General features: G+C 43.5%; 1 protein-coding gene across 3 annotated transcripts in view; it reads right to left on the reverse strand.

Annotated features, from left to right (window-relative positions):
* Positions 1-12,369, reverse strand: part of DNAJC16 (DnaJ heat shock protein family (Hsp40) member C16) — a 38,597-nt gene extending 26,228 nt beyond the window's left edge. The window contains exons 1-4 of one of the 3 annotated variants that reach the window (XM_001489768.6): positions 12,037-12,369; positions 9,903-10,087; positions 5,992-6,058; positions 4,766-5,105 (exon numbers count right to left, since the gene is read on the reverse strand). In XM_001489768.6, coding sequence (XP_001489818.1) covers positions 4,766-5,105; positions 5,992-6,058; positions 9,903-10,069 — 574 coding nt within the window. In that variant the 5' untranslated portion in view covers positions 10,070-10,087; positions 12,037-12,369. Of the gene's footprint in view, positions 1-4,765; positions 5,106-5,991; positions 6,059-9,902; positions 10,088-11,260 lie in introns of all 3 variants that reach the window. The other 2 variants (XM_023635721.2, XM_070252768.1) reach the window with 2 other exon arrangements.
* Positions 12,370-14,252: the final 1,883 nt, after the last annotated feature.

Genomic DNA, 14,252 nt, shown 5'->3' on the forward strand with positions numbered 1-14,252 from the left:
AGAAAAGTTGGCAGCACTGTCTTCTCCCTAAGATTCAAGCTGGGAAATGACCACAATGACTGGCACTGACTTAGGGTCTCTGAGTCACAGTGAACAACAGTTCCACCCCTCCTCCTCTGCCTTCAAATTCTCTACACTCCAAAGCTCAGGGTTCATAAAGCAAGCTCAGCTAGGCGAACAGCAAGTACAACTATTCACATGTCCTTATCCAGATTCAGCATAACCTGCCTGGCTAGATGACAGGGAGGTGCCCAGAATCCGAAGGAACTTTAGCAGCAAATTTAAAAGAAAGACAAAGCATATGTGATCTCTTTCAGAAATATTATTTGATTTTTATATGGATTGATGTTTCTGGCTAATCTGCAGAGCCTGGGGAATTAAAAATACTAATATTTTCTTCTCTTTTTGAGTTTGTAGGAGGGTCTTCTTTCTGTACAGTACTAAACATCTCTGTGTCATGCCTCTATTTTGAGGTGCCAAATTATATTTGCCTTCATTATGCAATCCTACATGTGTATCACATCCTTTAGGGAAATTCTGTTTCCTCTCTGGAGCATACACACATTCATTTTTCTTTCAACTTCTGCATATGCCTTAAGGGAGGCTACAGAGCCAGGTAGAAGAATACACAACTGTCAGACCTGGCTAACTACAAACCTGTTAGTAAATAAACTACTAAGACGCAAAACCATGCGACATAAAGCAAAATCAAGGACATGGAGCTAAAGCAGAAAAAAAATTTTTTCCCCCAATATCCAGGTAGCCCCTTTTCCTAGAGAGTATGAAATTGTTCTGTACTTAGCAGTTCCTCGAAAGAGAGGAATTATTCCTTCCTTGTAAATAAGAAGCCATGGTGAATCATCGCTGCGTGATCATCCAGATTGGGTTTCCCTGAAATGATGTCTGATTTCAAGACATTCACCCTCCCTCACACTCTGGGAGCTCTGTCTGCACCTCCCAGCAAGCACTGGGTGCGATGTACGATTCAGGGCATCTCCGATGTGAGTTTCCTGGGTGCAAGGACCAGGTTTTACTAATTTCTGAAGCAGGGCAGCACAGTGGTTAAAAGAGTGAACCCGGGAGTGAGACTCCTGGGCCCACATCCCAACACAGCTGTTTATGAACAGTGTGACCTCGACTATTTCCTGAACCTTCCTGGCCTCAGTTTCTTCATCTGTAAAATAGGGATAACAATAGTCTCTCCCTCATTGGGTTACTCTGGGGATAAAGACAACCCATACAAAACATTCAGCATAATGCGAAACAACTGAAATGCTCACTAAAAACTATTATTACAATGTACACTTTAATGTCTAATATAGTACCTGGTTCATCAAGAAAAAAGTTTTAAATGAGAAGATGGAAGGAATTCCTTGTCATCCTCTACTTACTCCTGCAGTTCTGTATTATTCTGTATGTGCAAATGTGAGGGTGGTGTGAATTCCCTGGGTACAGATTTTCTCTTCAACTAAACAGTAAGCTCCTCCAGGTCAGCTGACCGTTTCTGGGCCCTCCTTCACAGCATGGCTGTCTATAAACACTGGATGCTTTCGCACGCTAGTTATTACCAAATTGCATGAACACAGATTCCACCTGAACGGCTGCAGCATTTCTCCTGGGGTAGGACTGTTGTCTCTCCTTCAACTGCAACTCAGGCGTTTATGTTATTCTGAGATAATGTCCAGGCTTCCCCAGACCTCTCAGCTCATCTTTGATTGTCTGCTCCTTCTGTCAACTAAGAATAGAAACATTTGCTGCAGTAACTGTCTTAAAGGATAATGCTGCCTCACCTGGACGGGGAACGGCCACAGGTACTGTAAGGATCACATCTCAACGCCTCCCAACCATAACCAAGTGGAACCCGTTAGGAATCTTCAATGAATCCAAATGTTCCAAAGAGGAAAATGGTTTATAGAGCAAACTAATCTAACACATTTAGTCAAAACCTGCCTTCCAGGGGACTTGGGGGGTGGAGTGGAGGAACGGACTAAATATTCAGTAAATATCACTTCTATGGATCTAAATCTGGCTGCTTCTATCCTTGTCATTTTGAGTCCTGACTATTAGGATTATATAGCACAATAACCCAAAAGACTGGCAAGATCTTCAATCATCTAAGATTTAAGGGCACAGAAAGGCCGTACAGCATCATGTTCCACGCGTGGACTGTGGAGCCAGACTACCTGGGTTTGAATCCCAGCTCTGCCAAATACCAACTGTGGGACCTTGACAAGATACCAAAAGTGAGCTAAGTATCTGTAAAAGATGGATTACAACAGCACCTGCCTCAAAGGGTTGTTGTTTAATGTGAGTTGATACTTACAACAGTGCCTGGCATATGGTATACTCTCAATAAACACAGGCTATTATTATTATTATGCTTGTGTTATTTTCACGTCAGCATACTCAGTATGTCCAAGCTGTAGTTATTGTTGAGAACCACTTCTCCCCAAATGCAACTCTTCCCTGTATTCCCTGCCCATCCAGTAGCTCAAGACAGAATGCAGAGTCAATCTTGACCCTCTCTCTCCTCTTTTCCTCATTTCTCACATTCAAACGCTCTCCAGGAGCCAGGCTCCTCCAGACCTCTATGATCCCACCCTTGCAATATCCTACACCCGTCCTCTCTTCTCTATTCCTACCACCCTAGTTCAGGCCAAAGGTTGCTGTCTTGCCAGGGCTGGTAACTGCTCCCCCACCCCCCACCTCTATTCTTGCTTTCTTCAATCTGTCCTGCATGCAGCTTTAAGCTAGCTTTGAAAAGTGTAGCTCCGATTAGATCACTCCTCTACTTAAATACTTTTCCTGGCTTTATTACATACTATAAAATAAAGTCCAAAAACCAGGCACCTGAAGAGGATCCAACCACAGTCTTTGAATATTTCTTTAGTGATGTCTTTATCAAAGTAGACGAAATAGAATAAAGGTCTTTTTTTTTTTTTTTAAGTCCAGGATTTCCAAAGCCAATGATAAATAAGGTCTAGCTTCCTCAGCCTGGACTTTCAGCCTCCTCACTGCCTGGCTCCCAGCATGCTCCCTGTGTGCTCCTCTCCCACCCACACCCCAGTCACATGCCACTCTTGGCTCTTCTGTGGGTGCTCTTTGCTTCCCTGCCTGCGCTCTTTCCTCTGCCTGGAACGTTACTCCTCTGTTCCCTGCCCAGCCAACTGCTAATCTCCTTTCAAGAATTAACTAAAAATAAGTCAAAAGTTGGTGCTTGATAGTCAGTGAGTTGAACAAAGTAGACTAATACATTTAAGAAAGATTTTTAAAAGAAGTTTATAAAATAGGTGCTTTAAAAAATTTTACTTTGGTAAAGCAGAAAGCCCAGTTAATCAGAAATTCTCTAAGGTTCATTTCTTAAGTACTTACTATGTATCAGGCACTTAACATACATTTTCCTCATTTAATCTTTGTAACAATCTGTTGATTTGAGACTATTAAAGCCATTATAGAGATGAAAACACTTGGGTTAAATAATTTGTCCAAAGACGCAAAGATAGTAAACGACAGAGGTGAGATCTGAAGCCCGTTCTCTCTGACCCCTCAGCCTATGGTCACAGTGGTAGCCACTGAGCTATGCTGCTTCACGTCACATATGTTTGCCTGGCACGTTGGCTCTGATCTGACGCTGGTGTAAACACACTACCATCCTAAATTATGCAATGGTTTCATGCTTGTGTTCTGCTATTGGGTCTTAACGTCAGCTCCTAAGACTGAAGAGTTTCAACAGTCTTCAGCATGCACCTCGCCTGGCTTAAAATGCAGTTATGCTTTGTGATAAAGCAGCGGTTCAGCCAGTGGCTCCCACCTGATCTCAACCTCTCACTCACTCGCCATGCACCAGCAGTGAGCATCTACTGACCGCCCACCACAGGGAAGACACGGTGCTAAACTTGTTCCCTCATCTTCCAAGAACAACTTTATTCAACCTCACGAAAGCACTCTGGCAAATCTAAGTACCTCTGAACAACAGGTGGAAAATTTCTGTTTTAGAAGAAATGAACAGATGGTTTTCAGTTATATGCTCTCTCCAGAGAAATCCAGGCCCCTCAGCCCCAACCACTGAGTTTGGAGAGAGGGCCTTTAAAGTAGTAATTAAATTAAAATGGGTCGTTAGAGTGGGTCCTGGTCCAATAGGATTGGTGTCCTTATAGGAAGAGATTAGGACACAGAAAGAGAGAGTGAGACACAGACACAAGTACACACAGAGAGACGACCGTGTGAGGACACGGGGAGAAGGCAGCCATCTGCCAGCCACGGAGAGAGGCTTTGGAAGAAAGCAGACCTGTCGAAACCTGGATCTTGAACGTCAACCCCAAGAACTATGAGAAAATAAATGTCTGTTGTTGCACCCATCCAGTCTGTGCTATTTTGTTATGACAGCCCTGGCAAACCAGTACGCAGAGAAACACCATAAGAATACCTGCAAATACTCACAGAATAATCTGCAAATCCTACCGGCATTAAAATTGATGCTGGAGGGCTGCTTTGTTCCACTAATAGTTTTTAAGCTTCTCCTATCTATTAGGCCCCCAACTAGATGTTAGGAGACTACAGAAAGCTGCAAATTAGTAATGCAAAATGAAAGTGGCTATACAAGTCCCCTCTCTGAAAATGGGTCCCTGGAAAACACCAGTCACCGTGAATTTGTGAAGGGACATCTCATTAACTGTTCCTTCTCCCCAACATCCCACAAAATTCAGGAGACACAAAAGTCACCTTCTCCTATACAAACATCTTCCAATGAATAAAATTATCTTACCCAATCCTTCCAGTTCTTGAACCACTTCTTTCCAAACAGGCTCGATATGGATGCAGCTAAAGCACCAGTCTGAGGTGATCTTAATGAGGTAGGGTTTCTTGAAACTATCTGGAACCACTTCATTGACATAATGTGAAAAGTGCAATAAATACTTTTCGTCAATTGAGTCCCGCCGCTCAGAATTAAAAGGGAAATGAAAAAAAGACTCATCAAAATAAAAATTCTCGTGGAAATGGCGGAAGCGGTACTCTCGCTGCTGCTGCTGCTTCTGGTAGCCCTGCTTCTCTCCAGCATCTCCATAGTGATCGTAATTTGATCTCTTTTCTTCATTGGAAAGAATCTGTGAAGAAAGGGAAAAAAATAAGAAATCTGTAAAATGGAAAAAAAGGTTCACGCAGAGGGCTTTCCTGTAAGCAGCTTGGAAGACATAAGAAGAAAATAAATGGAAAGATATGGCATAGCTAGATGTTCTAAATGCAGTCACACACCAGTAAAATAAAGAAAAAACGTAATGTTGATTACCAGGGCTCAACCACAGGAAAGCTGACTCGGTCATACCATGTAAGTTGGAATACTTCAAATCAAGATATGAAAAGCTACGAACACCAACAAGTAGCCACAGAATTGAGCTCAGTGTCCTGTATGTTAGCTGACTTTGTTTTACTTAGAAACAACTCTGAAGTCTAGAATTCCAGAAGCTGTTTTAGGATGACGTGTCATGCTAGGAACTAAGCACTGCCTGTTGAAGAGCGTCACCCGCCACAAATCAGGACCCATGGACCTATCTTTACGCGTGTTCTGGACCAACCTACTTAAGCTGACATGCTGGAAAACTGTTGAAAATCTTGTGTTTAAATGTACTTGTAACCTTGTGTCACTGTAATAAACATGGGAACCTGGTCTGTGATTTTTTAATGTTTCCAGTCTACGTGCTGCCGAAGCAAGCATGTAATGTAAGTTTCTAAAAAGGAAACAGACATACATTCAGGGTAATTCTACAACTCCAATTAAAGCCTTTAAAATAGGCCAGTTTTTTTCAAGAGCTGAAGTGCTCGGGCACTAGTTTCAACATATTGGATGTGGCCAAATATGTTCTCTCTACCAACATGTAGAAACTGGGTCAAGGGCACAGGAGACACTGCTTTCTGAGAGGACTTCACAAAACTGATCACCTAAGGCATATTTTATCAGAACTAATGGATGCATCACAAAGTCTGCCACAATACCTCGTAAGCCTTGCTAATTTGAATGAACTTGTCTTCTGCTCCAGGATCTTTGTTTTTGTCAGGATGCCTGAAACACAAATGGGCAGGCAGTGAGAATGGACTTAATGTTCTACACATGGTCAGTTAACATCCTTGTACACACAGTTCACTACATCAGAGGCAAATCGAAGGCCATTTTGTTAGGACAGTTACTTAAAAAATAAATGGTAGAAGCAATCACTTGCTTCACATTGACATAGTAAACCAAACTCTGAAACAGGCAACTTCCAAAAGCACTTGAGCTGGGCACATTTTCACAGCACCAGACAGTACAGCAGCATTGCACCCAGGAAAGGCGGCTGCTAAAGCTGGCTCAAGGGTAAAGTCACTTATGCATAAGTGAACTGACTTCTTCTCCCGGGATGGCAGCATTTCATCCCAATGTTAGAATGATATCAATGAAAGTATTTCTTCTGACAACTCAGGGAGACAGAGGAAAGAGGTTTTAGGATGCACCGTGAATTTGTTTAGTAACAACCATGCTCCAAATAGCAGCTTGCTGCTGATGTTCAAATCAGAACATTTCAGTTTTCATCAGGACTCTGGTTATCCCATCCTGCCTGTGGCCTGTGATTGCCTTTTGCCTACAAATGGGTAATGATTTCAAGGACACATGTTTCAAGATGTGAGAAAAGTCTACAACTTACGCAAAGTGGTTGCAACTAATAGTTGCAACTAATATTAGAACTAATTTTTGCCATCATACACAGCTGGCAATTAACTGTATCTATCCTGGGGTCATATATTATTCTATAATCTGCTTGTGTTTATACCAATTTTAGCTTTGGGGATTTTAAAGTCCTGGAAATTAGGGGCTGGGTTTTACTTCCTTAGAACTCCCTAAGATCTAAATCAGTGTTTTACACTGATTGATTTTTCAGTGTTCATCTTATTAAGAGACTCTATTACAGAGCTTATTCTCTATGTAATCACCTCTGCTAACTTCTAATAAATTTCCTCTAGCAAAGGTTCTGGAAAGAGACACAATCCACTGGGAGGCAAATGACTATTAAAAACGGCGCCAAGTACACCAGAATAAAAAAACTTTATGACTTGACCAACTTATTCTAGCAGGAACATGTTTGAATGCATTGTGCCACATATTCTGATTTCACTAAAAAGGAAGAAACTTCAAATGATTGGCTGCTGAATTTAAAACATCACTCCTCTCAACTACTTAATCCTTGTTATGAATATTAGTGGGAAAAAATTACAGCTGGGTATAATGAAAATAGTATGACTTAAGGAAACAAGATGGTGGTTCCAAAGCATGCTTCTGGATGACAAAAAAAAAAAGGTGCTTTAAATATTCAAACTTAGGCTAAAGGCTGAGAAGAAAAAAATTATGCAATCATACAAATGAAGATTTAACATACAGGAGAAAGGTAGGAAGGGGCTTCTAAGGAGACTGAACCAAAGAGAGAGTTGTGAGGGCAGCTGGGGTAGAACCACAGATCCTGAAACAGAGGAAGCCAAGGCCCAAGGACAGGGAGGAAACCACAAGACAGATTCAGTTTATAAGGAGTATTTTCCTAATCGCTGGAAGATACCACAAAGTTGAAAACATTTAGAAAAAGATAAATTCAGCTCTAGGAAAGTACTGTCCAATGCTATTTCCAGTGTGCATGAAACATTTCACAGACTACAATATAATACACATCCTTTAAATTTCAAAGTGACGAAAATACCATACTTGGTATCTACTGGCTGTCTAGCTACCCCTAAGGGAATAAAAACAAAGGGAGAAAAAGAAATACAGCAAAATATTAGACAAATAGATTTACTGTTCAGGTGACTGACCACGTTACAAGCATTTGCTTCAAATCAAATTTTATGACCTGTTTTTCTTGGGGTAGGAGTAGTTGTTTATTTTGCTAACGTAAATGACAAAAGAGAAGCACCTCTGATAAAACTTAATCACTGGGAGAGAAACATAGCTTTCCTGAGAGAAAAAGTAAATTTAAATGGTTTCACCAAGCAAGGGGAAAGCGCATGAGACGTTTAGGAAACACTAGAAAGTAGTAAAACATGATAGAGAAAAGCTACAAATCCAATTCAACAGTCAACCATGCCCCTGCTGGAGCTCCTTCGGAAAAGTCAAACTGGGAAACACCCGTATTTTCAGTATATGCGAAACCACTAGGAAATGAAACAAACTATTTCAGTGATACAACATTGCCATGGCCAAAACAGCAGAAAATAATAGTACAGTGAAAACACAAAGGTAAAGCAAAATTTTAGACTTTCACTAGATGATACTCTATATTTCTATGGTGATGAATTACTCCTAGAGAGAATCTAATTAAGGAAGAGAAGCATATGACTCATTTAATTAATATCTTAACACCCTTTTCAGCTCTGGAAGACAGAAAAGTCAAAGCTATACATTTTAACAGGTCCCACATGCTAAAGCTCTCATTTCTGCTTTTAAAATGTTGTCAAAGGCCATACCCTGTCCAAAAGAATGCTGCTACCTTATGAATTCACTGAAGATTTATATATTCGCTTTAAACACAAAGAGGCAAGAGTTTGAAATGATGCAGAAAGCAACTTTGCTGTAAAGAGAGTCCCTGGAAAGAGGCCATGCATAATTAGAGATTGTTTTTAGTATCCAGTTCTGGATTCCTCGTGATATGAACACAGTCTAAAGAGTTTATGGATTCAAAACATTATATTCTAAAACTTTTACCTTTATTGCAACCAGTTTAAAACTAAGATACATCTTTTGTTGAAGAATAATGGTGTCAGGCAGAGTCATGACACAGCCTGCAATGCCATTTGCATGTGTCAGCTTTGCTCCTGCATAACTTCCTACTGACCCAGACATTAACCCACTCACTCATACCTCTGCCCAGATAGGTAAATGAGGAAAAAACAAAAAGCAATAAACAACCTGTTGGTGCGGAAGGTCAAACTATGTATGGAACCCAGAGGTAATACAGACTTAACAACTCTGAGCCAAGATTTCTTCACCCATAAGACAGAGACAGCAATATCCTCCCTCATGGGGTAATTATAAGGTTTAAATGAGATAAAAAGCATAGAACCTGGAACCTAGCAGCAGCAGATGCTCACTGATGGTTCCCATCCAAACCCTCTCTCATTACTTATGGTTGGTTCACCCAGCTTGTAGTCACCTCTGTCCATTCCAGCCTTTCCTCCTCGTGAAGCTCCCCTCCAGCTATATAATCCAACACTTCTACTTCTTCAGCATAGCCAAAGCGTGGAAAAAACTGATGATGTTGTCCAAACAAGTTTTAAATTTATTGCTACTCTGCTAATTCACAAACCCTTGTATATTCTCTGCCACATACAATATCTACAGGTAAAATTATGATTTTTCTATAGCATAATTTTTTAAAAGTAATGTACTCAGTTCCTGAATAATCTTTAAATTGAAGGCAAAAGTTCTTACTCTAAAATTTTTTTTGAAAGCTTAAAAATTAATAAATTAGAGAACAGGATTGGATAGTGCTCCCGTTGGCAGTGACACTCATCTCATAGAGTTCCTTTATGAATAACACCACGGGATGGGTAGCTTACCCACTGCTGACTACATACACACTTTTAAAATGAAAGTTCCCTCCTACTTTACTTTTTAACATTAAATATGCTAACAGTGTCTAGGGCAATTCTTTAAGTCAAAGAATTCCTAAAAAAGGGTTTCATAGTAATATAGGCTTGGGGTCTCATCACTAAAAATTATATAATAACACGAACATTAGTTCTCCCAAATAAAATATTTTAGACACGTATATATTATATGTTTATGGAACACAGAAACAGAGACAAAAGCTAACCATACTTTAGGTTTCATTCCCCTCTAAAACTGCTTAGCTTATATTAAACTGCTATTTCTTTGTTTCACCTACCATTCCCGGGCGAGCTTCTTATAAGCCTTTTTAATATCAGCCTGACTGGCTGTTCGGCTGACCCCTAGGACTCTGTATGGGTCAAAATCCAACGCAGAGAGAATGTGCAGGATCAGAACCAGAACTAGCAAGAACTGCCAGGAAATGCTCAACTTTTTCACTTCCATTTCTCTTCCTTTCCAGAGCTGAAATGATTGAAGAGGCAGTAAGTTTCAGTGGTAGAAACCTGGACAATCTTGCTTTTTACGTAGAGATAGAAGATATATAGATGAAAAGCAAAACAAACAAAAGATACTTTGCAAGAAGTGTCAAGCTGCTTGACTCTATTTTTTAAAATCAAAATCTCACTACTATTTTCGAATACCGCAAATAAGAACTATTATAGATGAAAAGATGAGCAATAAGAATTAACAGCAACCCTCCAGAATCCTTGGATTAGAAAAGCTTTAGAAATGACTGAAAATGAATGAGATGAAGAAATAATAAGCAAATGTGGGAAAACATACATAGGAAAATCAAGGTGACTACGTCTCAAACACTATTTCACTTATTCTGACAACAATAGTTTAAATTTAAAATACGTGGCTTAAGAACACCTCACTGAGTGCGTGCTAAATAAATTCATGAAATCATAAGATTTACCGTGTGCAAAACCACAAAACGAGCGAGTTGTGATGTTCTCACGGGTTAAACAAGTACAAATATGAAAGTGAAACACTTTCAAAAAACTGTGCGATTATGACTTGGTAAGCTCCAATTCTGTTCTTTTTCATCAGTTGAACAAGAAAATGAGAAGCTGCTCTTTAATTTAATCATGAGCAACATGGTCATTATAAATGGAGATCTCAGATGAGAAAAAGTGGCGAGAAAAAATTTAGTTTTCTACGTGAAGGGGGATTAATGGCAGGGTGTAGACCAGGCACGGTCTTCAAATGTTAAAGCTTCATCTCGCCTGAGTGTAGTGACTGAATTCAATGTTGGTTTTGGAAATACTCCTGGTGAACGGGGATTAATGGCAGAGTGTAGACCAGGCACTGTCTTCAAATGTTAAAGCTTCATCTCTGGTGAGTGTAATGACTGAATTCAGTGTTGGCTTTGGAAATAATCCTGGCTGGTTAATGGATAAAGTAGTGCTGTATTGCACACACATTTACACTCCAGGATTACAATCTTTGAGACATCATACAATGATTTTTCAAGGACCATATTTATCCAGACTTCCCATAAATTATGAAAGTTTTAAGGTTCAAGCGTCTAACGTGACACCTTACTTAAGGGAGTCAAAGCTGTTGACAGCGGTGGATGTTGGTAAGTGGAAGTCTAAATGCTGCATGGGAATCCTCACGAAATTGACTCACCTAATGGCCAATCAGGACTGCATGCATGCTGAATAAAATCCTAAAACAAATGAATTTCTTCCTTGTTAAGGCACCTATGACCTATTCCATCCTCACCAACACGTATAGCGCGCTAAAAATCGGGAAGGCTGCTGGTTTAGTACATGGTCTCTGGAACGAGACTAAGATTGGGATCCATCACTTTACGACCTTGGGCGAGTTACTTAAACTTGCTAAGCCTCAGTGACCTTATTCGTAAAATGGGGGTGAATAATACCACCTTGAAAGGATCACCACGAGAGTTAAACGTGCGTAAAGGATTTACTGAGCACAGGGCCAACAATCAGTAAGTGGTACCTATTAACAGTATTTTTTCTACCACGCAGTGCAATCACTGCCTTATTCAACTGTGTCAGTCGCCTTCAGTCAGAGGGCCCAAGGGGCGGGGAGCCGTGAAGTTCTTTGGCTGACAGCTCGACCATGCCGGCCCCAGGGCAGGAAACAACCTGCCCAACAGGTAGGCTACCGCCCTCGGGCAGTATCCCTGGACCCGGCAGCTGCCCCCAGAGACGCGCTCTAGGTCTCGGCCCCGCCTCAAGCTCCCGCCGGAGGTCGCAACCCTTCAAGAGACAGCTGCCTCCCCCGCTGCCCCGCGAGAGCCCTGGGCCGGGCCCTGTCGGCTCCCGGTTCCCCTCGGGCCCAGCGGGGACCAGGAGCGAGGAACCGACGGGAGATCCCCGAGCCTGCCCGGCCCTGCCGAATCTGCGGCTCCGCGCGTCACGCGGGGAAGGAGTTACCGGGAAAGGGCACCGGCCTAAGCGGCTGCAGCCTCGGTGCTCCAGTTAGTCCGCCGAGCAGGGAGCCTCCGGTCCACACGAGCGCTCGCCGGGGCCTGGGGAGGGGAAAGAGGAGGGGACCAGCCGGAGGAGAGTCACGTGACACTTAAAGGCTTGGCGCACAGAAGGCGCGGACTGAATGGGTCGAAAGCTTCCACTTTGAGAATCTGTTTTGACCCTTGTCACCCGCCGTCTGCGCGTGGGCCAGGCGCGGTTGCCATAGGAACGAGGCGCGCTCTCTGGCTGGATCAAAGCGACGGTCGTGACCAAAGAGGCCAAAACGTGCCTGCTAGCGAGGCAAAGTGGCGATGCATGATGGGATGCCCAAAAGACCTCCCCGATCCGGGGAGGAGTTTCCACTCCTACCAGGAGATGGCCCTCGTCTAGCAACAGTTGCTAGGTTGGGGAAGCAATCGTTGGTCCCTGTTCTCTTTAACCCTATTCATAGAATCCTAGAGCGTCAGAGCTGGAAGGGGCCTTAGGGATCTTTTCTAGTCTAACTCTTCCATATGCTGATTTGGAGACTAAGGCCCAGAGAAGGGCAGGGACTCGCCCACGGCCTAGAATCCAGGACTCCTAAACCCGTTTACCAAAAAGCGAGCTCCACCCAGAATGGGCCAGGCCTTGCCCTTAGCACGGGAAAGGGCTTTGTGTGTGGGTGGAGGGGCATGGGAGTCACAGGTGAATGAGGTAAGCTTTCATTGAGCCAATGAGTTTCCTTGGGGATATAAAGAAAGAGATTTTATATCCACCTGCCCTGTTTTTAATCTCCTTTGCATTTATCACTATGTAACATATATCTTTTCTTTATATTGTTTATCGTCTATCTCCTCCTACTGGAATGTAAGCTTGTAAGGGCAGGGCTTTCTTTTTTTCCTTTGGTGAGGAAGATTGGCCCTGAGCTAACACCTGTTGCCAATCCTCCTCATTTTGCTTGAGGAAGATTCGCCCTGAGCTAACATCTGTGCCAGTCTTCCTCTATTTTTTGTTTGTGGGTCGCCACCACAGCAGGGCTTTGATGAGTGCTGTAGGTCCATGCCCAGGATCCAAACCCACAAACCCTGGGCCGCAGAAGCGCAGCACACTGAACTTAACCATCACGCCACCAGTCCGGGCCCAGGGACTTTTTGTCTGTTTTGTTCCCCTATATATTCTCAGTGCCTGCACGGATCTCAGCACAGACAGAATCTCAATAAATATTTGTGGAATAAATGAATGAATGAGGCTGAGGTTTTGCTGCTCGAGAGAATACATTCTACGGTGGACTTGAGTTAGCTTCGGGTTTAAATCCTGCCTGCCTCTGCTACGTACTACTTCTGCGACTTTGAACGGTGACCACTTCCTTGAGCCCCAGCGTCCACATCTGTAAAGTTGGGGAAAAGAATAGTACTTCCCTGCTAGGATTGTAGTCAGGAAATAAATGAGATAATGCAATATAAAATGGCTAGCACAATGGCTGAGACTTAGCAAATGCTCAAGAAACAGGGGCAATCATTTTTGAAATGTGGAAATGAGCCCTACAAACTGGGAGTTGAGAGGACTAGATTTCTGCCAGTGTTTTTTCTTTGTGGGAGGTGTTAGGGTGGGAAGGAGGGAAGAAGGGAACGGAAGACGTTATAATATTGGCTTCTCTGGATGAGACACGGAGTTTGGAACAGTAAACTACGAGATCTGGGCACGGAAGTGGGGCAGGAGAATTATGGTTTTCTTGTGGGCACTGGAGGGGGCTAGAGGGCAGCTATACTTGGGAAGAGGTTGAATGGGGCGGGACAGACCATGGCTCCATGCATGGCTGGCCCTCTTACCAGCACTGTCACCTGCTCCGAGTTGGTCTGCTTAGGGGCTGGCGGCGGCAGCCGCGGGGGTGTGCGTGTATCCTGGGGGCGGGGCAGTGGTGCGGGGGCGGAGCCTGGTGCGGGGCAGGGCCTCGGGGTGTGTCCTGGGGGCGGGGCGGGGCGCGGAGGCGGAGCCTGGAGCGGGGCGGGGCCTCGGGGTGTGTCCTGGGGGCGGGGAGCGGAGGCGGAGCCTGGAGCGGGGCGGGGCCTCGGGGGGGGGTGTCCTGGGGGCGGGGCGGGGCGCGGCGGCGGAGCCTGGAGCGGGGCGGGGCCTCGGGGTGTGTCCTGGGGGCGGGGCGCGGAGGCGGAGCCTGGAGCGGGGCGGGGCCTCTGGGTGTGTCC

The sequence above is a fragment of the Equus caballus genome, chromosome 2 (assembly GCF_041296265.1).
Source record: "Equus caballus isolate H_3958 breed thoroughbred chromosome 2, TB-T2T, whole genome shotgun sequence".
Lineage (NCBI taxonomy): Eukaryota > Metazoa > Chordata > Mammalia > Perissodactyla > Equidae > Equus > Equus caballus.